General features: G+C 36.3%; 1 protein-coding gene across 1 annotated transcript; it reads left to right on the forward strand.

Moving 5' to 3' along the window:
• Positions 1-16,853: 16,853 nt before the first annotated feature.
• On the forward strand, positions 16,854-20,332 carry LOC134269849 (uncharacterized). Its single transcript, XM_062752047.1, has 7 exons — positions 16,854-17,001; positions 17,165-17,416; positions 18,021-18,194; positions 18,541-18,732; positions 19,156-19,342; positions 19,572-19,771; positions 20,068-20,332. The coding sequence occupies exons 1-7, from the start codon at positions 16,869-16,871 to the stop codon at positions 20,202-20,204; spliced, it is 1,275 nt and encodes a 424-aa protein (XP_062608031.1). The 5' UTR covers positions 16,854-16,868; the 3' UTR covers positions 20,205-20,332.
• Positions 20,333-27,053: the final 6,721 nt, after the last annotated feature.

Below are 27,053 nucleotides of genomic sequence, written 5' to 3' on the forward strand. Positions count from 1 at the left end.
TGACATAAAAATGATCTGTGTCCAAAGTATATAAGTTTGAAGAATGCAAATTCATAGATTCGGGAAACTAACTTTTATCTAAGAAATTGTGAATGCAAATACCTCAGTACTAGTATCTTTTATGAAGTTTCAGAGTAAATTAATTAACTAAAACTAGTGACATCAGACTGAAACGTATGAAATTCTGTAGTATCAGGCTTCAGAAGTAGATACAGAACTGTAGATCTCCGAAAAAGAAATATGACAACCCGCAGAGTTACGGTGCCACCCATTAAAAAAAATGTATATTACACAAAAAAGTGCGCTGTTTCTCAATTTATTTCCCCATGTTTGTATAACTCATCTCAAAATATTACTAACCATGTGTTCCTAACATATTTTTGCATTGTTTCCACAATAAATTTATAAAACATTCCTTAAAACGGTTGCCAATAGCCCTCCTGTCTCTGAAATTGAGATCATCGAAAATTTCATCTATTTATACAGCCAATTTGATTTGCAAGATAATCATGTCCAACGCGCTTCTTGCAGATGTCAACTACGATAGTACTTGATAGGGAGTAAGGAGTTGTTTTAAATCTAGCTTTTTGCAATTGAAATAATAATTTGGTAGGATTAATAAAAACAAAGCGCAACTTTTTGTGCAATAAATATACAGTGTTTTTTCAATGAATGGCACTGTAGCTCTCCGGTCTGTCAGCATATTTTTTTTCGGAGAGCTACTGTAACAGTTCTGCAGCTAGAGTAACAGACACATGTCATCGTGCAACATGAAAGTCTTATTTCTTCCCCTTTAAAAGATATGACCAAGGTTAAAGTTTTTGTGGCAGGCGGATAGACTGGAAGACTTACGAATGAGATTTAATGTCTCTTTCACAAAACGGGGGACAAAAAAAGGAGACAAGATATGACTGGCAGATCCTAATGGAAAGCTGAAGAGACCTTCCACCTGTCTTCTCGTTCTCGATGATCGAGCTAGGGTAGATTAATCAAATGATTTGAGATGTATAAAAATAATAAAATCTTTTTTGAATTTCTAAAATCAAAAGTGAAGAATTTTTGTTTTTTCCAAAAGTGAAGAAATTTTGTTTTGTACAAACACATTTTTTTTTCAAAGTGCGTTAAGAGTCTCCATGGCATAGAATCAAATGTTGATGTGCATTTTTAAAAAAGACAGGTTTCTTTGAGGAAAGCTCTAATTAGTGCATATGTAAAGCTTACTGTATCTACATTGTATTATGAAGTCTGCCATATTGGAACCATCCTGACAAACCCTGACAGATTATTGGTATGTATGTATGTGTAGTATACAAGACATATTCATGCAGCTTTATTGAGTTTGCCTCGCTCCATAAACACAGTGACGGAGCAAAAAATGTTGAAGGGGGGGGGGGGGAGTTTTGGGTAAGTGTAGGGGCCCCAAGCCACAGATTTATAAAATCGTATGCATATTTTGGACATGGGGGGTGGGGGGGGGGGGTGGTGGTCCCCGTCCAAATCCGCTCGTGAGTGAAACAGGTGATTATCGGTTTATCATGTGAAGTATAATGTTTTTATCATAAATAAATGTATTGTGAAACAGTTGCATTGAAATATATATATTACGTAATATTATATATATATGAATGATATTAATTTTCAAAATCAATGTTTTAATATACTTTAATGCAATCAAGGGAAATAACTTGTAAATTAATTCATAATGAAAGGAGAGAGCAATTAAGAGCTTTCTTCCTTGTAATATGCATGTGCATTTGCATATTACCTTGTAACTTAGTTTATTGTTATTTTTTATGTTGCTGTAATCAAGATCCAGTGCTATATATATAGTTTTTGTTCTGTCCATCCATCTGTCTGTTTATCTTTGTCCACAAAAACTAACTTTGCTCATATTTTTGTATTGGATGGGGCTATATGGCTTTCTTATTTCACAAGTGTCAAGTGTGACTTGCGACATGACCTTTCTTTGGGTACCACCAAATTTAACCTCTTGACCTTGACCAAAGACTTTAACCCTGTTTACACCCCCTCCCAAACTTTAACCTTGGCCATATATCTTATGAACAATTGGTGGTTGGGCTTTCGTACTTCACATATTGTGATTATTAGACCTTTCAACAGGTATAAAAAATGTTGACCTTGACCTTAAAGTTTAGCCCACTTTGTAAAAAACTTTAACCTTGGCCATAACATTTAAACTGTGTATAAATACTACAGCTTTCATATTTCACATGACCTGGTGCTTTCCTTGTGAAAAGACCTTATTCTTAATACCAACAATTTTGACCTTTTGGTCTTGGAGTTCGATGCGTATTTGAGAAACTTCAACCTCAGCCTTAAGCTGCCATACAGGGGCATTAGTGTTTCACAAACACATCTTGTTTTCTTTTAATCTAGAGTGAATTTCTTTTGACTCTTTTAATTTCTTTTAGTTATCAAAGGTGACTGCATTCATGACTTCTTCCAGCATATGAACAAATTCGAGAAGGAACAGACAGGTCCAGTCAAGGTAAGTAAAACCTTAAAATAAATTGAAAAAAGTACAGTTGTGGCTTAATCTAGCTAGTCAGATCTGTATTCATGTAAGGGGAAACGTGCATTATTCATGCAAGGAGAAATGCATGTGCACTTTATAGTTACATTTTTTTAATATCAATTAAACATACTGAAATTTTTGGTACTGAGTTGAGAGTACATGTATCTGACCCTTATACCTGCTCACTATAATATAGCTCAGAGTAGATTTGCATAATTAAGTCTGCCACTATATATCTTATTATTTCATCTGCTCATATTTTATTTTCATTTCACTCACTGTATTTAATTTTAATGTGTATATTACATGTATATTCATTTTGTTGTCATTGCCTTTTGAACATCTTTCAATTGTTGTTTCTATCTATTGTGTATACATACAAAATATACACCAAATTGAAGTAAACTAGTTAGAGTTATTGCCCTTTATTCAGAGTAATCAGTTATTAAGGAGGAATGCCAGCTTTCTTGTCCCCCGCTTGAAAAGTGGGGGATATTAATTTGGGTTTGTCCGTCCATCCGTCCGTCTGTCTGTCAGTCCGTCTTTCTGACTGTCTGTAACGCTTTCGTTTCCACACGATATCTCGAGAACCCTTTGAGCTTTTGCAATGAAATTTAGCATAGCAACTTCCTATGGACTAAAGAAGACCCCTATTGATTTTGAGGTCAAAAGGTCAAAGGTCAAGGTCATAAATAAGCAAATTCTGTCGGTTATAACACTTTCGTTTCCACACAATATCTCTAGAACCATTCGAGCTATTGCAATGAAATTTTACATAACAACTCCCTGTGGCCTAATGAAGACCCCTATTGATTTTGAGGTCAAAAGGTCAAAGTTCAAGGTCGTAAATTTATACATTCTGTCTGTGTGTAACACTATCATTTCCGGGCGATATTTCAAGAAGATTTTGAGCTTATGCAATGTAATTTTATACCAAAACTCCCTAGGACCTCTCTCACCCCTCTCAAAGTGCCCCGCCCCGTTTGTTTTATTAGTATTTATAGTATTACATGTCGCCATTTTTAGCAAAGGGGCATGAGGAGAGTTATTGTGTATAAAACAGGTTCTCGGCAGACTTTATGTTCTTATTACATCTATTAGAACTGTTTAATAGAGGCTAAATAAATCAAACACCATGGATTGTGTAAAATTATGAGATAATGAGAATACGAACATGAATATATACATGTATGTGACTTCAGTTCTGTATGTATATACTTACCTCCTTGAAAAGCGATTCCGTGGTCTAGTGGTATGTCTCTCGCTTCGCAAGTGAGAGGTTCTGGGATCGAATCTCAGATGATCCTTTTTTTTTTCATTTTAAATACTTTTCTTTTTTTTTACTAAATCATAGTATTCAGCATGTGAAATGAAATATTTATGAGGTTATAAAATCATCATTACAGTGTGATAAATATTCCATATAAAAAGAATCTTCTATACACATAATAAAGAATAAGCAATCAAATCTTTATATGCATATTGATATACATGTATTTCATTTGCTTCAGTATACATGTATACATTTAATAATTCTACAAATTCAGTCAGGGGGATCCGACTTTTTCCCTAAGCGGGGGACACTAATTCTCTGAATTAGCTTGTCTTTTATAGATCTCTGAATCAACCTTTTTAAACAATGGTTTCAACATTGAAAGACCAATATTAGCTCTTAATTATTTTATATGAATTGTTTTGTATTTTTTCGAAGAAAATGAAAAAAAAAATTATATCCAAATAAGATATGCTTCCAATTTAAAAGTTTGCTGTAAATGAATGCAGTCATATGAATACAGTGGACCTTCAGATATCCAGACGCCAGATATCCGGATGCTTCAGTATCCGGACAAATTTTCATCAGAACGGAATTTTTTAAACATTATTTTGTCTTGTTTAACTGGTAATTCAGGAATCCGGACGTTTCACATATCCGAACAAATTAACTAGGAACCAAAGCGTCCAGATAAACGAGGCCACACAGGGGCACAACCCAACATAATTCCCCTGACAAGGAATGAAAAGAAGGTCACAGCGAGACATCTGTATTTAGGGAGCACTGCTGGATATAGTTTAGGATGGATACATGTATATTTTGGGTATGCCAATTAACCACCACACATATGTACTTTTCCTAGCTAGGGTAAAAATTTTAAGAAACACCGAAAGATACACCTGTATAATTACTAGATGTTTTACACCAGGCAAAAAAGTTAAATGTTAATATTATACTTTCATGTAAATTACTTGAATCTGATTCGTCGAGAAACATTTGATAAAAACACTACTACCCGCCGAATAATGAAGCCACGCCCTCCTGCATAGCAACAGTCAACACTATACTTGACGACGGGTGGTATTCCAAAAAATAGCGACTGCGCGGAATTTATGCGCGCACGGTTCACTGTAATATGTATTTGTATAAAACATTCAGTATAATATAATAAATATTGCATGTAGTTGAGTGTAACATTGAAAATTTTCACCCCAAGAAAACCATTGTCAACCGAGGCGCAGCCGAGGTTGACAATGGTTTTCGAGGGGTGAAAATGTTCAATGTTACACTCAACTACAGGCAATATTTATATATTATAACTTTCAGTAATATTTCTAGTATAAATGCATATTATTATACCTCATTATAAATATTCTAAACAACGCGTTATCTGATTGGTTCTAAGTTATCACGTGATCGGGCCGTAAAACTTCATATTTCCCGGCCGTCGGCACGCTTTTCATCATATTCCACCTCTTCGGAACACCTAGTGTATTTTCCCGCAATATAGTTCCTATTCGTTGAACAAAAACTCCCGAGAGAAGTAGACGTCACAATAGCATGAATAGCCTGGTTTACGTCACAAAACTGATGATAATGTGTTGAACAAAGGGTTTTATAGTAACTTTACGTAAAAAATGAAAATGAATTTGAGAGGGGTGCCGAATTTGAAAGTTAATGTTTATTTCAAAGATTTTGCTTGTTTCGGTTTAATAAACAATTAATTGCATGAATGTTCGGGAAAAATGAAGACTTATTCAGCCAAGAAATATATTCCCCTCGGGCGAAGCCCTCGGGGAATATGATTTTTCTTGGCTGAATAAGTCTTCATATTTCCCTCACTATCATGCAATAAATGTATAATATACTAACAAATATTACTGAAGACCATTCTAAAGTTTGTCGTATATGACCCTCCCCTCCTCCCCCTCTTTTTTCCAAAGAAAGCTACCAAATTATTTTGAACGAATTGCAGAAATTGAAAGTTTTATTTTTAATATTAAGATGAAATACTCCTTCCTCGCTTTTTCAGTCTAAAAATTCCCAAATCCTCCAAATTTTGTTATTATTTTTGAGAACTACTTTCCTTCCTACTTTTTCCATCCATTTAATTCAATATAAATGGCAATTTGGATATTAAAACTTGTTTGTGTGCAAAGAAAAGTTCATTTGTATTTTGTGACCCCTGACCTTGAAGATCTGATCAAGGTCAAATGTCAAGGTCATTTCAAAATAAAAAAAAAATCTCTTTCTTTCAAGCAATTTTTTGCTCAACTCAACGAAGTTGGGGGAACTTATTTGATACCCTCGGCGTCAGCGTCCCAGGTTAAGGTTAAGTTTTTTGGAGCAGTTTTCTTTTTAGTACTTCTAAGTCCTATATTGATTAGACATGCATGGAAGATGCTTCTAGTGTGTTTCATTGCACCAGTCAAGGTTAAAGATGCTGCAATTTCAGCAAAGGAATGACCAGGTTAATGTTTTTGAAGCAGTTTAACATTTTTGGTGCAGTTTTTGGTGTAGGTCTCATTTCCAAGTAACTATAAGCCCTATGTTGACCAAACCCACTTGCATGGATGATACATCTAAGGATGCACACTACCAGGCTTGCTTCGGATGCTGAATCTGACCTACATTTTCCACCTGAGTGAACAGATTAATGTTTTTGGTGCAGGTCTCATTTCCAAGTAACTATGAGCACCATAATGACCTAACTTGCATGGATGGTACATCTTAGGATGCATATGCATACTACCAGATTTGCTTTGGATGCTGACTCTGACCTACATTTTCCGGTTGAGTGACCAGGACTGGTTAAAATTTTTGGTGCAGGTCTCATTTAAAAGATACTATGAGCCCTATAATGACCAAACTTGCATGGATGGTACACTTTAGGATGCACACTTCCAGACTTGCTTTGGATGCTGAATCTGACCTACATTTTCTGGATGAGTGAACAGGTTAAAGTTTTTGGTACAGGTTTCATCTCCAAGTTACTATGAGCCCTATAACAACTAAACTTGCATGGATGATACATTTTTTTGAAAAGATGCATACTACCAGACTTGCTTCGGATGCTGAATCTGACCTACATTTTCTGGATGAATGAACAGGATAAAGTTTTTGGTACAACAGGTTTCATTTCCAAGTTACTATGAGCCCTTAGTAATGACTATTAACTTGCATGGATGATACATCTTAAGATGCATAATACCAGACTTGCTTCGGATGCTGAATCTGACCTACATTTTCTGGTTGAGTAAACAACAAGTTAAAGTTTTTGGTGCAGGTTTCATTTACAAGTAACTATGAATGAATTTATCTTTAAACATGTGTCCTCACATGTGAGACAACAAATCCTTTAGAATATAAACTGAAAAAAGGATTACTACGGGTAGTTGTTATTTAGCGTGGGGTAGATGATTTGAAAATAATTTTTTTCAATTTCTTTTATAAATATGATTAACTAACATGTTCTCCCAAGTTGTGACTGGTTTTGTGAAGATTTATTCACAAATACAGTGTGATGTGTTTTTATATTTTCATATATTTTATTAAAAAGAAATCAAATATCTATACAGCTTTTCTTTACATATTCTGTTAGATATTCATTTGATGCATTCATTTACAAAATTTAAAGTCTGAAGCATCTTATTTGGATATAATTTTTTTTCATTTTCTTTTAAAAAATACAAAAAAAAAAAAAAAAAATTCATATTGAATAATTAAGAGCTATTATTATCGGCCATTCAGTGCTGAAACCATATTTCGATCATAATGGATGTCTTAAAGATCTATGAAATAAAATGTTGGGTTGGCATACTCCATAAAAATTTTCATACTATACAAGAACAGAAAAGCCACCATGTGTCATATTAATTCAAAAACATTCTTAGAAAGTGGAGATTATAAGTTTGTTCAAATCATACCTCCCTGAACCATGCACTTTAATATTTCAACTTTGCAATACTGTACTGATTTTTGCTTTTCCTAGGCCAAAGTGCTCAGGTGAGCAATGTGGTCCCTGGGACTTTTGTTTTCAAGTGTATTTCATTTTGATTTTTTAGATGTTATTTTGACATGCTAGCAGGTGTATTCAAAACAAACAGTCTATCATATTAAATCATGTACATGATATTTGTGATGCTAATCAAAGTGATAAAATACATTTTGGGATGTGAAAAGTGAAATTCTGAAATTGGTGAAATATCTTGAGATTAATTCAAGTGATACAATCTGTGAGTGAACTATTGAAGTGATTTACTTCATTGGAAATTCAAATTCTGTCTAGGATTGTGTTTTCTTTGAAAAGTTCATTATGGGAGATGATATTTCAGAAGAACCCATCCAAGGACATATATCGTCAATTAATTCTTTTAAAGCCTTTAAATTGAAATGAAGTCAAATGTATATTAATGTTACCACAAGTTGAAAGCTGAGGTACAACAACTAAAGGATGAGAGATACAGCAGACCACAATAGTTCTTTAGGAAAGATAACTACAGATGAATGGAATTCATATTATGGACAGTCTGTGCCACATCAATTTAAGGAGGAATGCCACACCAACTTTTATTCTATAGATCTCTGAGTCAACCTTTTTAAACAATGGTTTCAGCATTGAAAGGCCGACATTAGCTCTCTTAATTATTTTATTATTTTTTGTATTTTTTCAAAGAAAATGAAAAAAAGTATTATTTATATCCAAATAAAATGTTTTCGAGTTAAAAGTTTGCTGTAAATGAATGTATCACATGAATATCTAATTAAATATGTATAGAAAGGCTGGTTAGACTTTTAAATTTTTTTTATAAAAAATTATTTATGAAAATAAAACACATTATTTGTGAATATTTTTTTAAACCTATGGTTAAAGACACTACTCAACTGGTCACAACTGAGGAGAACATGTTAATGTCAATCATATTTAAAAAAGAAATTGAAATGAAATTGAGAAATTTTAGAGAAATTACTTTTTTTAATATTTGGACCTACCCCGATCAAAGGCAGACTCCAAGGCAGTTAACCTAACCCAGTTGGACCAAATGGTTTGCCCATGGTTAAGAAGGACATATCTAGTCTGGATGCAGGATAAAGAGAGACCATATGAAACAAACTTAAAACTCACAATGGCTGGCTATGATAGGCAAACACTAGGTCAGGATCATGGAACACAGAGCCTCAGAAATCACCCAGAAACAATACCAGGACTTATGGGAGAATTACAGATTAATATCAATGGCATGGAAACAATAGGATTCCGTAAGCATATACATGTAAATATTGTTATTCAACCATGTATGTAAAAATTAAATGCATGAGCATATAATACTATGATCAAATTGCAAACCGGGAAGCAGTATTTTGTGATGTTTAAAGTTATTCCTCTTATGATTTTCAAATACATTATTTTTTTTTTCAAAAATACACAGTTCTGCCAAAATGATATGAATCTATAGAACATTTTAGAATAATTTTTGGATAGTTCGTTTTATTAATCTTATATAAGATAAGTGGAGAGAAGGAGTGGGGAGATAGGGAATGTGAGAGAGAGATGGAGTGGGGTGATAGGGAATGTGAGAGAGAGATGGAGTGGGGAGATAGGGAGTGTGAGAGAGAGATGGAGTGGGGAGATAGGGAGTGTGAGAAAGAGAGAGAGGGAGTGAGTAGATAGGGAGTGTGAAAGAGAGAGAGAGAGAGAGGGAGTGGGGAGATTTGGAGTGTGAGAAAGAGAGGAAGTGGGGAGATAGGGAGTGAGAGAGAGGGGGAGTGAGGAGATAGGGAGTGTGAAAAAGAGAGAGAGGGAGTGGGGAGATAGGGAGTGTGAAAGAGAGAGAGAGAGAGGGAGCGGGGGACTGGGAGTGTGAGAAAGAGAGGAAGTGGGGAGATAGGGAGTGTGAGAGAGAGATGGAGTGGGGAGATAGGGAGTGAGAGAGAGAGAGAGAGGGAGTGAGGAGATGGAGTGTGAAAAAGAGAGAGAGGGAGTGAGTAGATAGGGAGTGTGAAAGAGAGAGAGAGAGAGGGAGTGGGGAGACTTGGAGTGTGAGAAAGAGAGGGAGTGGGGAGATAGGGAGTGAGAGAGAGGGGGAGTGAGGAGATAGGGAGTGTGAAAAAGAGAGAGAGGGAGTGGGGAGATAGGGAGTGAGAGAGAGAGGGGAAAGAAGGAGAGAGGGAGTGTGAGAGCAAGTGTGAGAGAGAGAGAGGAGAGAGAAAGTGTAAGAGAGGGAGTGGGGAGAGAGGGAATGTGAGAGAGAGAGGGAGTGGGGAGATAGGGAGTGAGAGAGGAGAGAGGGATGGGGTGATAGGGAGTGTGAGAGGGAGTGGGGAGATAGGGAGTGAAAGAGGGAAGAGAGAGAGAGAGAGAATAGGAGTGAGAGAGAGAGAGAGGAGAGAGAGGGAGTGGGGAGATAGAGAGTGAGAGAGAGAGAGGGGGAGTGGGGAGATAGGGAGTGTGAAAGAGAGAGAGGAGAGAGGGAGTTTGAGAGAGAGGGAGTGGGGAGAGAGGGAGAGAGGGAGTGGGGAGATAGGGAGTGAGAGAGGAGAGAGGGATGGGGAGATAGGGAGTGTGAGAGAGAGAGGGAGTGGGGAGATAGGGAGTGAGAGACGGAGAGGGAGTTGGGAGAATGGGAGTGTGAGAAAGAGAGAGAGAGAGCAAGAGGAGAGAGAAAGGGAGTAGGAGACTGGGAGTGTGAGAGAGAGAGGGAGTGGGGAGATAGGGAGTGGGTGAGAGAGAGAGACGGAGTGGGGAGATAGGGAGAGGGAGTGGGGAGAGAGGGAGTGTGAAAGAGAGAGAGGAGAGAGGGAGTGTGAGAGAGAGGGAGGAGAGAGGGAGTGGGGAGATAGGGAGTGAGAGAGGAGAGAGGGATGGGGTGATAGGGAGTGTGAGAGAGAGAGGGAGTGGGGAGATAAGGGTGTGAAGGAGTGGGGTGGAGGGAGTGTGAGGGAGAGAGGGAGTGTGAGGGAAATAGGGAGTGTGAGAGAGAGAGGGAGTGGAGAGATAGAAAGTGTGAGTAAGTGGGGAGCGAGGGCGTGTGAGGGATAGAGGGAGTGGGGAGATAGGGATTGTGAGGGGAGAGGGAGTGGGGAGATAGGGAGCGTGAGAGAGATGAAGTTGGGAGGGAGGGAGTGTGAAGGAGAGAGGGAGTGGGAGAGAGAGAGGGGGTGGGGAGGGAGGGAGTGTGAGAGAGAGGGAGTGGGGAGATAAAGAGTGTGAGAGAGAGAGGGAGTGTGAAAGAGAGGGGAGAGAGGGAGCGGGGAGGTAGGGTGATTGAGAGAGATAAGGAGTGTTGAGAGGGAGAGAGAGTGGGCAGAGAGGGGGAGTGTAGTGAGAGTTAGGGAGAGAGATGGGGAGAGTTGGGGAGAGAAGGGAGTTGGGAAAGAGAGTGGGAGAGAGAGAGGTACTGGTAAGAGGGTATGGGAGAGAGAGGGGAGAGAGGGAGTGGGGAGATAGGAAGTGAGAGAGAGAGAGAGAGTGGGGAGGGAGGGAGTGTGAGAGAGAGTGGGTAGAAAAAGAATAAGAGAGGGAGAGAGGGTGTGGGAGAGAGTAAGTGGGGAGGGAGGGAGACCATGTCGGGAGAATGGGAGAATGAGAGTGGGAATTGGGAGTGAGAGAGAGAGAATGGAGAAAGAGGGGGAGTGTAGAGAGAGTTGGGGAGAGAGAGGGAGTGGGGAGAGAGTGGGGGAGATAGAAGGTAGGAGAGAGAGGGATTGGGGAGGGAGGGAGTGGGGAGAGTGGGAGAGAGAGAGGGACTGGGGAGGGAGTGAGTGAGAGAGAGTGAGAGAGAGGGGAAGTGTAGAGAGAGTTAGGGAGAGTTGGGGGAGAGACAGGGAGTGGGGAGAGAGAGTGGGGCGGGAAGGAGGGAGTGGGGGAAATTGGAGGGAGAGTGGGAAGAGGGAGTGGGAGAGAGAGGGAGTGAGAGAGAGGGAGTGGGGAGAGGGGAGTGTAGAGAGTTGAGGAGAGTTGGGAAGAAAGAGGGAGTAGGGAGATATAACTGTATCACAGTTAACCAATCAGATAAGGCGAAATACAGAAGTGCGACTCCAAAACCTCCTAAGCTGTCAGTGGAGAAAATTTTATGTATCCGATGAATGAATCGTCCGACTGACGAGGCATATTAAACATAAGTGGCGGAAAATAGGCTAAATACAAGTAGATCAGTAGAAGAATATCTTCCTGACAGATTGCAAAATTATGATAGGAAACACTGTTAATTACCATGGAAATATGTCTCGAAGCGGGGAACCCCCCGTTTGTTTACAACTTTTGTTTAAACAAAAAATTAAGAATTCTTACCTTGAGTATTTTTATTATATCGTATAAGGCCATTTTTAAACGTGAAAAAACGTACAGTCTGCTTGCATAGAATGACATGTAAATGTGTTCGACGGGAAAACTGATATTTTTGAGATATTACACACTCTTACATTTTTTTCATTGAAACGGGGGGGGGGGGCTATTATTCACACTTCAGGTGATTGGGATGGTATAAGAGATGGGTACCCCAGAGCGTAAAAGACGGACGGACCGATGTACAGCTAGACGGACGGACGGACATCCCAATTACTATATACCCTCCTGCTTTTCAAGCGAGGGGTATAATAAACCAAAGCGATTTTTATGTCAAAGTTTGCTTAGCCTCGATTTTTATGTACCCTTAATTGAGGATTGGGGTAGTGTAATTTTTGTAGCAAGACCTTTCTTTTGGTGTCAACAAAATTATGCCCCCGTAATTGAAGGTTGGGGTGTGTAGTTTTTTTGCGCTGTCTATCTGTTTATGACCTCTTGATCTAGCAGTTATGGTCAAAGACTAATACTAGTATATAAAAACCATAACGCTACAGTTCTGCATGCAACTAGTATATAAACTAGAGACACTGTGAGCAGTGAACTCACTAAATTATAACCCCCGTCTCCCATATGATTATGGTGGCAAAGTTCATGTTTTGCTCTGGGAGACCCGAAATAGGTGTAGGATCATAAACTACAAGTCAATTCATAGAATCTGTATCCCCTGCTTAGGGAATAAAGAAGAGCATGCGCAGCTCTCGAGTGGGGGGGGGGGATCCCTACCTGAATTTGTAGAATCATTAAATATATACTATAGTACATGTATACTGAAGCAAATAAAAAATGCTATTATGGATATAAAGATTTGATTGCTTATTCTTTATTATGTGTATAGAAGATTTTTTGTATAAAGAATATTTATCACACTGTACGTAATGATGCTTTTTGAGTTTGTACAAGCCAGACGTTAAAACTTTTTCATTCCATGCTGAATACTATCATTTAGTTTTTAAAAAAAAGTATATTAAAAAATGGATCGACCGGGATTCGAACCTAGGTCCTCTCAAATGTTCTGCGAGAGTCATACTTCTTCCGTAAATTACATGATTGATTGATTGATTGAATATTGTTTAACGCCCCTCTCGAGAATTTTTCACTTATATGGAGAAGCCACCACTTGCCGGTGAAGAGCTGCAAATGTTGTCCTATACTCGGCACTTCGGGCCATTGAGCAGGGAGGGATTTTTTTCGTGCCAGCACCTACTGCGACACGGGACCTCGGTGTATACGGTCTCATCCGAAGGACCGGTCTCCACTTCCCACGGTGGGATTCAAATTTTTACACAATACGTGGTGCCTAATAAGCCTTTACTAAACAGTTCTAATATGTAATAAGAATAAAAAGTCTGCCGACAACCTGTATTATACGTAATAAATCTCAAAAAATACCCCTGTGCTAAAAATAGTGCAAAGCGACTTTCAATACAACAAATACTCATAAAACAAACTGTGAGGGACACTTTTAGGGGGGTGAGAAAGGTCCTAGGGAGTTTTGGTATAAAATTTCATTGCAAAAGCTCAAAATCTTCTTGAGATATCGGCCGGAAACGAAAGTGTTACTCACAGACGGAATATATAGATTTACGACCTTGAACTTAGACCTTTTGACCTCAAAACCAATATGGGTCTTCCTTAGGCCACAGGGAGTTGTTATGTAAAATGTCATTGCAAAAGCTCAAAGGATTATCGAGATATCGCACGAAAAACGAAAGTGTTAAAACAGACAGAATTTATGAATTTATGACCCTGACCTTTGACCTTTTGACTTCAAAATCCATAGGGTTCTTCTTCAGGCCATAGGGAGATGCTATGCAAAATTTCAGATCGCACGGAAACGAAAGCGTTACAAACAGACAGAAATACGGACGGACGGACAGACGGACCCAAATTAATATCCCCCACAGGGGACAAATAGGAGGTTCACAATGCCCTTATGTAATACAAACTGTGAAAGTATCTGATTCATAAAATTTTATTTAGTTGTGAAGGAGGAGTTGTGGATAAGAGACGGATACTGTTCAAAATTAAAGAAAGAACTGCTTCCCATATTTCCATGTTTTGCCATGGGAATTACGAAAACGTGTGTCCTATCAAAAATTAAAATAGAAGGTACACAGTGGCAATATGTAACAAAGATTCTGTGAAAGATTTATTCATTTTCAATCAGTGGTATGAGATCTAGAGAAGTTGCGGATGAGAGATGGGTACCTCAAAGCATAACAGACGGACAGACGGGCACACGGGCGGACGGACATCCCCGTCTCTATAGTATACCCCTGTTTTTCAAGCGGGGGTATAATAAATAGAATTAAAGTCATCAATGTATATTTTTTAGGGATAAAACTAAAAGAGTCCGACGGAAGTTAAGGGGTGCATTCATTTTCTACAAGCCGTATCATTTAAATGATAAAAAGCTACAGGAAGGGTGGGGCTCAAAATGAATACTAGTACAGGTCTGGACGATTTCCAAATATGGAAGTCAACATCGATAATCGAAAGTTGCTATAAATGGACATCAAGTAAACGTAAATATTTTTCTGACCAATCAGACTACAGCATTTTTACATGCCACAAAACATATTTTAAACAGGTCGAGGAAACTACCTTATATGGATATTGTTGCGACTGCGCACAGAGGTGCTCACAGCAAACAATGGTCCAATCCAGTGAATAAGCCGAAAAGCATGATGGTCTACTACATGTTTATTTTTACTACAAACACGTGAGTCAGGGAAATTTAGGAATGCGATTTCAAATGACTGTAGGAAAGTCAGCTAACAATTTTTTGAAATGTGTTTGTGAAAAATACGAAGATTAGGTACTAATTAAGATTCTCCATGCTCACATTAACAAACAAAGTCAGTTTTCCTCGTTAAATAGTACTTTGAAATGCTCACACTGGTTAAAACAAACTAGAAATAAAAAGTTGCCTTTTTAAAACAAAAAAAAATAAGTTTTTAAAAACTTTTTACCTGTTATATAATTAAATCCTCATGCACATTGATCATAGAACGTGAGAAGCATATATTTCGAAGTTGTATACGTAGTAAACATTGACAATACGTGAGCACACCTCAGAGTTGATTGTTTTTTGGACCAAGGAATCACGTGAAATTGACTTGTCACTGACAGTATAGCACAGGGAACGCTGTAAACAAACGGACTTGTTCAATGGAGTGGAGAAAACCCAAATTTTTATCATTATAAATCATTTGTATATAAATGTGATCATGGAATTAGTAGATAATGCTGTTCATATTGTATTAAGTGTGTAAAATGCTTGGAAAAATGCATCACGTTTTTCCGAGAGCGATTTAAAAAATTGGCCTTTTAGAAACACACGTGTAGTATTTTTGTAGTAAACCATAATGCAACTCATTGAGCTGATTGGTCGATTTGTCAGTCACGTTGGTTCCTCACTTAACATGTAAATTTATTCCGACGTCACAGAAAATAGTTTCCTCGACCTGTTAAAACGTTTCTAAGCCTTCAAGTCGTGTTTGTTCAAGGTTATAGAATTGTCATAAATATTATATTATTCCCAAATGCGCTTAAAGTTTACAAAAAGTTTGTTCTAAAAAAAATCTTTTAAGCAAAAAACTTAATAACCACGTGTTTTATTTATTTTCTCATGGGTTTGTCTAAATGCTGTTATCTGATTGGTCAGAAGGACTAGCGCCTTGTTTATTCTGTGTATTAATAACAATTCACCGTTATCGTTCTTGACTTCCATATTTGAAAATCGTCCAGACCTGTAGTATACTATGTGTTTTTTTTTAATTCCTTAAAGGCAAGGTCGTGGAAGTGAAAGATTAAAAAAAAACATACCAAACACTGAAAAGTTTTTGTGAAATTGAAACGCAAGTGAAAGAATTAAAAAGTAGATAAAAATAATTACCGTCTTCCTTGGAAGACGGTATTGTATAGTTGAAGTTTTTTAATTATGATTGGTAGAAAATGCATGATGAGAAGATTTTCAATTAAAAATGCTGTTCAAGGCAAGGGAGATAACTTTCACTAATTTTCGTACGACTTAACAATTTTGCAAGATTTTCAATCTTAAAAAAAAAATGACAAAACGAACAACAAAATCAGCAGTAATTAATTCCTAATAACATGATTTTTTGTTAAAAAGATCTCTTTAACTTCAATATAAATAAAATTTGATTTTTATTGTTTGTAGGCTTTACAGTTTGTTATTATTCTTTTCCCCTTTGTTATTTGAAGAAGGTAACGGAATCAGCCGAGGTTTGCCGAAAGATCTCAGCCAGTCAAAGTTTACGGAGATGACCGAGCGACAACCGTGGTAGGGCTAATGCCAGTAAAAAGCTAATGTAGAAATACAAAATCAAGAAATTCAAAAGAATTATACGGGCTGATAGGTGTAGATCAGTTTACAGTTTAAGATTGTTGCTAAAGACGGGAAGCTTTTTTAAAAAGCTCTACTTGTTATATTTTGAAAAATCTAACAGCACATGAGGTTTCCCATAGGGTTATGTTAATACTTGTCAGCTTGTATAAAAAAAAAATGTTCACATATTGATGCATTTTTATCGTGACCGACGTCTTTTTTTTTTATTGCACTGTGCAAAATCTTGTTTCAAAATCATTTATTATAAATAAATTATGATCAAAACCCCTAAACTGGCCCCATGCAATGCAAACTCACATGTCAGCAAAATCAGACAGCCAATCACTACACGCCGCAGCAAACGATGCGTTACTACAAGTATATAAAGAGTGAGCGGGTGAGTGCGTGCTATCCGAGACGGCAGGCAGTGGACGTGGCAGAAGCTTCTAGTATGGAATCATTGAAAGTCCTCGTGGTATTGGTTGCAGTCATTCATTGTAAGTCTTAATTTACAGTAATTCAATTTAAGATTTTAAGTATACTAGAATAAAATTGTTTAACTATTCGAACACGCCTGAGATGGGATAATTGCCGGTTTCTACTTTAATTTTACACATGGTAGGTATCGAAGAATTATATATATTTATGTACATATTTTAGGTTCGCTTTCAAGACCAAGCAACCCTGATAATGAGCTACGTGTTATCGTCAGGGAACTAGAGAAACTCGTGGCCAGGGCAGATACGGACACCTTTACCCCACCCCTACCTGGTCCCGGTGTACCGGATGACAGTGATTCAACCAATGACGTGGACAATGATTTCTCAGAAGAAGAATACAAAATGTTGCTTGAATTGTTCGACAGGCTTCTGAAACCATACTTCGGCAGTTTCCCCAGTGGAACGTTCACATGTAAGTACATATTTGGAAATCATATGAAGCGCGTTTAAGTGGTAAAAATTTTCGTTTGCGCGGAAAGTTTGTTTCCTATCGAAATTGCTACATATTAATGACACGCCCATTTTTACAGAGATTGATAGAAACAAGAATATTCGTATAATTCTTTAGAACACCCCACTCTCTGCGAATTGCAACATGAGCTATACGCTGAAGTTGAAATTTTATTTAGTTGGAACAGAGATAGAGACCAAGCTTTTGTATTACAAGTATTGGAACGAATATGTTTATAATTATGAATTTATCGGGATAGAATTATTTAATTTAGTCTTCGTAAACCTCGAGTAAACACGTGTTCGACCGAACTCCATGGTTTGGTCGAACACGTGTTTACTCTGGGTTTACGTAGACAATTAATTTGACAGGATTTTTTTGGAAAAAACCTTTTATACAGGTATTCCAATGACACATTTCCATCCTAATGAAATAGACGTGTCATTATATAAATTTCTTTTTAAAAAAAAAAAAAAAAAAAAAAAAAAAAAAAAAAAAAACGTTCCTTTTAAATGGAATTTTATCAGTTCAGTGCGCTTCATGTGATTGGATGTTATATTTTCAGCTACAATGCCACTGACCCGTGAAAGATTTGTTATGATGTTAAAGGACTGGTTCAACATGATCGCGGGGAACCCGTCCGACATGTCTTTCAAAGAAATGTTCCTCAACACAACCGGCACTTTCTTGAATGCTAGATTCCAGTGTGCAACATCAAAACTTAACCAAATGATTTTTTGTGAGTATATTTTAGATTTTATCTTATTGCTGGAAAGTAGTTATACAATGTACATGTAGTATACATGTAATCTGAAGCTCTTGATTTTTTTTAAAAGCACAAATGGGAACGACGGTCTTTAGGTTATAAGAATTTTTCCAATGTAAGTTGTTCTGTGTTCGAATATTAAAGAGACTGGCACCACTCTCATAAATTGTGGTGTAATAAAACATTTGCCAACAACCATTTTTTGTCATGAAATATGCCTGCTATATATCATTTTTTATTATTTTTAAATTTGACCATATATATATGTAAATTTTACCACATACACATGTAATTTAGCAATTTATCCTTTTTGATGCAGATGTTCTGAAGGACCAAGAGCGTAAACTAACTTCGAACGACAAAAAGAGTATGTACACGACTGTAAAAAGAATTCTATCGAAGTATATATCGGACGAGTCCACGCTGAATGACGTCATGAGGACCATGGTAAAGGCCGCCCACACGCACGTCTTTGGAACCATGATGAACATCAAATACTTCCCTTTGCGAGGTAAGATACGGGTTTATTAATTATTGGAGCATTAATCACCGATTCCTTAAACCCATGTCTTGAAAATTATAATTTGAATTAAGAATTCCTGGGGGAAGGGGGGGGGGGGTGTACATTTTTAAGAGTACATTTTCTGTACATATACAGATCTCCTACTTGAGATCGTTACATTTTATTGACCAGTTTCCTTGAACATGTTCATCATGAGTAATGGTGAACATATATGCCCTTTTTATACAATAATTTAAAATAATTACAGTATAATATGTAAAATAAATTATTTGCCCGTTTACTCTTTATGTTGTGGATTATAATATCGTTTTAAATCCTATCACAAAGCATAGAAGATCCTTCATGGATAAATGTATTAGTAGATTTAATTTAAAAATATTATTTAAAAAATGACTCGCAATTTTTTTTCAGATGTCATGCAATTCTTTGGAAGGGTGAGGATAATGTTAAAAACAGCTGAGAAGGAAAGCTGGACCATTACCAGATTTGAGAAGGAAGTAAAGGAGGTCATGTTCGACAGTAACATGGAGTTCAGATGCCCTCGCCTTGGTGAGCTATGGGAATACCACAGGGAACTTTACAAGGATTTCCAGGAAATGTAAGCTACATACATGCACCTTATTGTGTATATTCTAGGTTATTTCATCAGTAGGGTTTCCTACTTTGCATGTAGGTCAATAAAGTTTAGTGGTATGAGTTATAATTTGCATTTGTCTAAAAGTTGGCGTGAACATAAACTTTTAAAATATTAACTCTTATGTGAATCTGTTGTATTTTAAATCATGAAAAGGATAATCTCATTTTCTATAATATATATGCATTAACAGGTTGAAGGAAGACTTCTTCAAAGAGGCAGGGATGTGGCTGAAAAATTATTTGGCAAAATATATAACGGACCCCGCGCCCGTCATCGCCGAGATCCTCCCCTTGTACACCAAGTATGTTAGAGCAGTGGAATCGACCTTCAAAGACATTGACAGCCGCATGACAACCGAAAACCTCACCACGTTTGTTTCCAAGTTCCTTAGTAAGTAACTAAGTATATAAGCCAACATAAAATATATAGATTCAAGAAATTACCAGTTTACATATACATTAAATAATGACTTTCCTGTATCATTTATAAATTTGGTCCCGAACGAAGGAAATTGAAATTGACCTAACTGTACATTGGACTAAACTTAAGATATATAGATGTATAGTAACTCTTCATGAGTTCTCCATTTTAGTTTTCAAAGTTGATTAAGAAGATCACTGTATGTATATTTGCCATGTTAACGAAAAATTCTTGCATAATTTCAAAATTGCTTTCCAATATTCCAGGCCCCGACCAGATAAACTACCTGAAGTCCATCATGGAACACCTGAAAACTACGGGAACCGACACTGGGTCTCCGGGAAAAATGGCTGTTTTTCGATCATTCGGTGATGAGGAGGGGCCAGAGGAAGGGGGAGATTAAGATGGGGGATTGAGTTATCAGGCCTTCACGTTTCCTCATGAACATTTGAAACTAAGTGCACTATCCGAAAAGGAACTTTGTTAACTTATGTACGCCATTGTTATGTTTTTGTTTGAAAAATAAAAGAAAACTTTTACCGCATTTCTTGTATTATACTTAAATGTTTGATTTTTCAAACAAGAAAATAGTTGTGGTTTTGGTTGCTAGGTATGCCAATTTTTGTTGCTGTGCAATGTGTCGGTCTGGTTTAAGCAAACGAGTTTTTAAAAGATATTTTTATGCTCCGGTAATAGAAAATTCGGGGGTCATATAGTTTTTGCCTTGTCTTTTTTGTCTGTCTTTTCGACACCAAATTAAGGAACAATAAATTCACGCGAGAAATAACATTAAGAAAAATCAAAAGTTTTTGCCAGGGTTAATTTTTATGCAGTTATATATAGACAGGGCTTAAACTATATTCTCCTATAATCTTCAATTACTGGCGCATAAAATATTAAAGCTGATGAGGATGTGCATATTCCAAAGGTCTAATTTTAATAAGATTGGGAAGGTTTTATACAAAAGAAACCATTCTCTTTGGGAACAAACTTTAATCTCAATTCTCCACTTTATTTGAATCGATACGTATTTGTGATTAAAGGGCCGATTTAAGGACAGATGATACAAACGAAAAATGGATGCCTGTTTTGGTATATATTTTTTGACCTATTTTAATTGCAAATGATGCATATAATAAATTTCTAGAATATAAAGAATTTGTAAACCTTCTGTGACATTCAAAGTTTTACCCTTCTCAAGCCATCCTTATTATTCTATACAAATATTTTTCACTTCAAATTCCATTTTTGTGCAATTTTGAATAAAAAATTAAAATCTACGCAGTGAAACGTATTCATTTTATTCATTAAAATGTGACCCAATTTGTTATTTTCAAAATTTTTGACAAAAGTTTGTTTGTATCATCTGTTCTTAACTGCCCCTTTCCCCAAAACACTCTCTACCATAGGGTCATACATTCTGAAAGAGTAACAGACGGTAACTGGTTTTATTGTACTGTAGGGCTTGGTTTTGCAACTTTCCATTCTGCAGTCACGTATTTACACGTTGATAAAATTAAGGATACATTATTTTTCTTAAAAATCTCTTATTGTGGAGAAAAAAAGAGCACTTGTAAGACCTTGCGTCATGCATATGTAGTCGTATACTGTAGATTGGGAGAGGTGTTTTGGGATATAGGATATATTGTTATGGAATGAAATTCTTTTCTTGTGCTCAAAGGGGAAAAATATTTAATACAGAACTTTTTTACGTTTGTATTTCTATGAAAATGCATTAAAAACTGAGTACTTGACTGTTAGTCAAATGATAATTTTACATGTATAAAATAATTAATGCATATATGTACTATGTAGTAAACAATGTGAACGTACCTAGACCGTCGTTTGTGCAAATAGTTATTTTGCCAGATATCTGGCATCAATTAACTTGAATCAGCTGTATATATATTTTCGAGTTTTGTATAACTTCACAATACCTTATTTTCTACTTGTCAGTTTTCAAGGAATCTTATCAATTTTATTCCGGACCCCCCCCCCCCCCCCCCAATTAAAAACGCTTCAGTTGGACCTGTGCTCAGATACCATTCAGTCTTAAAGAATTCCTCCAATGGATCAGAATACATTACTAAGAACACAATTTACTACACTGAACCAAACTTCTAAGTGTTCACCTAACATTTTTAAAGTTTTAAAGAACAGATGCAAACAATGAATAATTTCTTTAATTCAGAATAATGATGCATATTTGAGTTGGATGTTGCGTAAATTTTATGAAAGTATCTCGTCAGAATTTTAAGAAAAGTATCAAGGAAACGAAGTACCCTCAAAGTGAAAATTCACACCAAAAAATCTCTATGGAGTAAGACCATCACTCGCTCTAATTTCTACAAGACTGTAATTACAGTTGAATACCATGTACCCCTGAATAGGAGATTAATCCATCTGCTGCCACACCTACTGCCTAGATCTTTCCAAACTGTTGAAATTGCGTGGGGAAGAGGGGGGGATTACATTTCTTATAAAATATCAAATGTGTTAAATTGGATTCAGATCCGGGAATTTGACAGTGTATCATCACACAGATGCCTTTTGGCCAATATCCTAGGGTGTTTAGCACGCACGTGCACCTCTTTAAGGATAATTAAGACTGCTTGAGCTGATATTAGACTGTTATGAGCACCGATTTCTTATCATTCTCGTATGATTGAAATTGTTTGTTTTCATGTTTCTAAGATTGTTTCAGGACAATTTAACACTCTTTTAACATGGTGCGACGCGAAATTTTGGCATCAGACGAAGATCAAGGTCACTTCCGGTTTGGTTAAGTCTTGTCAAAAACTTTCAAATTGTGATAAATTAGCGATGAAAATGACGCACAGCTTATAGAAAAATGTGTTTAAATGGGTTTTGATACTGGTTGCTAATTTTTAAAAGTAATATCAAGTTCAATTAAGCACTAAAATAAAACTGAGTAAAACGTGGTGCAAAGATTGTCAAGATATCAACATTCCAACGGCTCTCCCTTCTATCTCAATGGTCATTTTGCCAATGTTTTGTGTTTTTTAGTGAAACAAGTTTTTAAAATGTGATAATGATCACAAAAAGATACTAATTACACAAAACACGTGCCGCAAAATACAGATTTATTATTTTTAAGCTTGGTCACGGAACATTGGTTTTCATCGGTGATATTTGATTTTCTTTCAACAAATGTTGAGAAGACTTATTTGTGGTAATAATTTGAAAATATCACGTGTACCATTCTATAAAGTAGTTTTTAAATAAATACATTTATTAAAGTGAACACTTAGAAGTTTTGTTAAGTGTATGTTCAACTCTCAATAATAACATTTTCTAAAATAAACTAGAGGTACTTTGAGCAATGAGCTCACGAAATGATACCCCTTGCCTCCCATATGAATATAATGGCAGTGTCCATGTTTTGCTGTGGGAAACCCAAAATATGTGTCGGATCAAAAAGTAAAATAGAAGGTGTACAATGGCATTACGTAATAAAGATTCCGTAAAAGTTGCATGAAATTTCATTCAGTGGTATGAGAGGAGTAGCGGATAAGAAATGGGTACCCCAAATCGTAGGACAGACGGACGGACAGACATACCGATTACTATATACCCTCCCGCTTTTCATGCGGGGGTATAATAAAGAGAATGATGAAAGTAAACGGAAAAAATAAAATAAACATAATTAACATGATTTTAACAAAATTCATTCTCATATAATTGCATATCATAAATATACAAAAGAAGCAATAACATTCAAATCTATGAGAATATACATATGTACATTCGATCATAGTATGAAATTAAATTTCAAAGAACCATGATCACAATTTAACAGCCCGAATCCTCATCCTTATTCGTCTTCGGATCCAGAGGCTGACATTTCGTCGGACACGATTTGTACATTTTCTCCGTACAATGCATGTCTCAGATCCGCAATTGTTCGGGCTTTGTCATGAGCGTATTCATAATAAACATTCCTCATTCCATCGTAAATGGCAATTTTCAGTCTGAGGGTATATCTAAAAGGACGACGATTTTCCTTCGTGGCTTTCTTGTATCTTGCCTGTAGATCCGACATTTTGTTGTTGAGTTGTATTATTTGGTCACATGCTTTTTTGAAATGTTGTTCGTTGTCTCTCAAGGTCTTTTTCCTTGCACTGACGATTCTGGTTGTTTTCATCTTGGTAGAATATCCTCAGATGTCCTTGTATTCGATGATTTGTGATGGCCGTCTAGATTACAATTTTATCTTATAATCCCAAGTGTCATAAACGCAAGTTGGTAGCTAATTGAGAAACTCGTTTCATTTCAAAATGCGAGACGAGCTGCCCAAATAAACATGTCATTACCGTTTACCGTCTCGGCATTTGGGGTGTTATAATTGTTGAGCTTGGACTGGCACAATGTCCTCCTAAAAGTTACCGTTAGTGTTAATTACTTTGATTAGCTACGGCCATATTACTCTGCAAAGGCAGTTAATTCTAACACTAATAACTGCACTGGTAACTTGTATCAACTCTTGAACAAAGGTTTGTTCAAACACACTAAAATTATTTGTTTCACTCAAAGGCAAAATGCAGAGAAGATCCTTTTAGTCCTTGGTAGTCTGAAATAAAGTATTGAAATGTCAGTGCAAATGCAAATGCTAACACGAGTTGTCATGATTTCAATATTTGATAAAACCCCAATATTACAAATGACTTGCAACAGGTGTGTCAGGGACATGTACTAGTCATGATATTAGGTCCCTCAGTATGCAATCAACCTAATCGAATCAAAACAAGAAACAAATCATTGAAAATATATCAATATCAAAGCTGATTCTTACCATTTTACTACAATATGAAAATGAAAAATATCCGTCCTGCAACTGTAATCTGTAAACAAAAGGTCAATCCTCGTATAGACTGTCCCCTTTGTTGTGACGCGCTTCACTTCGCTGACCCACGCTTACCTTTCAACCAATCGCCGATAGTATCAGAAAGCGCGAAGTTCCTCGGCTAATTACAGTACACATCAAGATATGATCCGAGGAGCTCCGAATGCGATTGAAATCTCTCTCTCTCTCTCTCTCTCTCTCTCTCTCTCTCTCTCTCCGGATTCATTCTATAATGTACCAATAAAAGGAAATATATATATATACTTACTGTTATAATACTTATATTAAACATACATATATGCATATGTATAATTATGTTCCTTTACTCAGGGGAGAACAGTTTCAGGCATTTTTTGTTGAATTTTATACATTTATTGTAAATTAAAATATATTTTAACCTATAAAATGAATAATTATTTTATCGAGATGTTCATATTTTAAGCACTACCCCTCCTTTATTTTCCTTGCAGGATTATCCGATCTGAGTAGTTTGATCGGTGTTGAAACGACGACTTAATATTTTGAAAATGAATGATAAAAGGAAACTTTAAATAATACTTATATCAACATCTTATTGGCTGACTTTCTGTGCTTCACTTTTATCATCACATTTCATAAAGTTATAGGAATCATAGTAAACAAGAGAATATACAAGTAAGTACATTGTACATATATGACATGTACTTTTCTCTACAAGGCACCACTTGTAAACACGCAAAAATCTTATTTGATCATGAAATAGTAAAAAAAAAAAATATTTAAAATAACTTTAAAATAAGTAAGCCTAGCTGTAAAAAAAGATAACAATTGAAAAATTTGTTCATCAATTTAGATAAACTGTTCGTGAAGGAAAGAAAGAACAAAATATATTAATTTAACATTTGGGAGGAAGATTTGATTCAGAATTTTCAAAGTGACTTCGGACATTATTTGACTCGAAATTCAGAGTACAGTGTATTTTTATACCCCCCGCTTGAAAAGCGGGAGGGTATATAGTGATCGGGATTTCCGTCCGTCTGTACGTCCGTCCGTCCGTCCGTCCGTCCGTCTGTCCGTCCGTCCGTCTGTCTGTCCGTCCGTCCGTCTGTTACGCTTTTTCTCTTATCCACAACTCCTCTTAAACTACTGAGTGAAATTTAATGAAACTTTCACAGAATCTTTATTACATATTGCCATTGTGCACCTCCTATTTTACTTTTTTATTTGACACGTATTTTACGTTTCCCAGAGCAAAACATGGACATTGCCATTTTTTGTTTACCTATGACGTCACATAATAGAAGCTTCTGGATAACATTTGACTCAATTGGACGAGTTATTCCTCTTTACACATTACCGTAAAACAATATATAGCAACACATCGACATTATGGGAGGCGGGGGGTATCATTTAGTGAGCTCATTGCTCACAGTACCTCTAGTTTTTTATTGTTTTCATGCAATATGATGGTACACCATTTGAAATAGAACAACGTTTTATTTTCTGAGTTTTACACAACCATAATGGAAAGAACACAGTTCTTGTTTCTTGTAGAAAAGAGTTTTTTTTAGGAGTTTAACAACGAAGAGAATGTATAATGAAATATATCAATGAATGCAATTTAGTCAAAGTTTGAAAATTTCTACTTTTTTTTATTCCTGCCCTAAAAGTAAAAATAATATTTTTTTAAAAAAGAATATTTCTTATACCTGTATATTTGTTTACTTTTAAAAATTAATTAATTTATTGGTGAGTACGTTTATGATATAAAAAATAAATTAATTAATATAAAAATAAACATGAATTCTAAACTAGAGGTACTGTGAGCGATGAGCTCACTAAATGATACCCCCCGCCTCCATATAGTTATAATGGCGAAGTCCATGTTTGCTGTGGCCGGAAAACCCAAAATATGTGTCGGATCAAAAAGTAAAATAGGAGGTGCACAATGGCAATATGTAATAAAGATTCTGTGAAAGTTTCATTAAATTTCATTCAGTGGTATGAGAGGAGTTGCGGATAAGAGGTGGGTACCCCAAAGCGTAACAGACGGACGGACGGAATTAACGATTACTATATACCCTCCCGCTTTTCAAGCGGGGGTATAATAATCAATTGATTAATCTCTCTCTCTCTCCTGAAAGTTTCCATTTAGAATGGAGTTATCATTCTTAGCTCATTTGGTGCATTCGATTTACTGGTAACGGGATTACCCTTTCAAAAAAAAAAAAAAAAAAAGGTTTCCATGAAAAGTCTTCTTTCTAAAAATTAGATATTTTGTTTGCATAAAAGAAAACTGTACGCTTAAAGTGAAAATTAAAACAGTTTTATTTTGAATTTATTTTTTTAAACTCAATATCTGGCGAAAATTTTTTTGATATTTATAACCAAAGACAAGGATTTTTATGC

This window comes from Saccostrea cucullata, unplaced genomic scaffold (genome assembly GCF_032062105.1).
Source record: "Saccostrea cucullata isolate Sc308-1 unplaced genomic scaffold, CSIRO_AGI_Scuc_v1 ctg2363, whole genome shotgun sequence".
NCBI classification, from domain to species: domain Eukaryota; kingdom Metazoa; phylum Mollusca; class Bivalvia; order Ostreida; family Ostreidae; genus Saccostrea; species Saccostrea cuccullata.

What these genes read in the sequence shown, in the direction of transcription:
- LOC134269849 (XM_062752047.1), top strand. Translation starts at nt 16,869, where the DNA reads ATGCGTTACTACAAGTATATAAAGAGTGAGCGGGTGAGTGCGTGCTAT. An exon ending in CCCCAGTGGAACGTTCACAT is followed by an intron (nt 17,417 to 18,020) that starts GTAAGTACATAT and finishes TTATATTTTCAG; the next exon opens with CTACAATGCCACTGACCCGT. An exon ending in CAAATACTTCCCTTTGCGAG is followed by an intron (nt 18,733 to 19,155) that starts GTAAGATACGGG and finishes ATTTTTTTTCAG; the next exon opens with ATGTCATGCAATTCTTTGGA.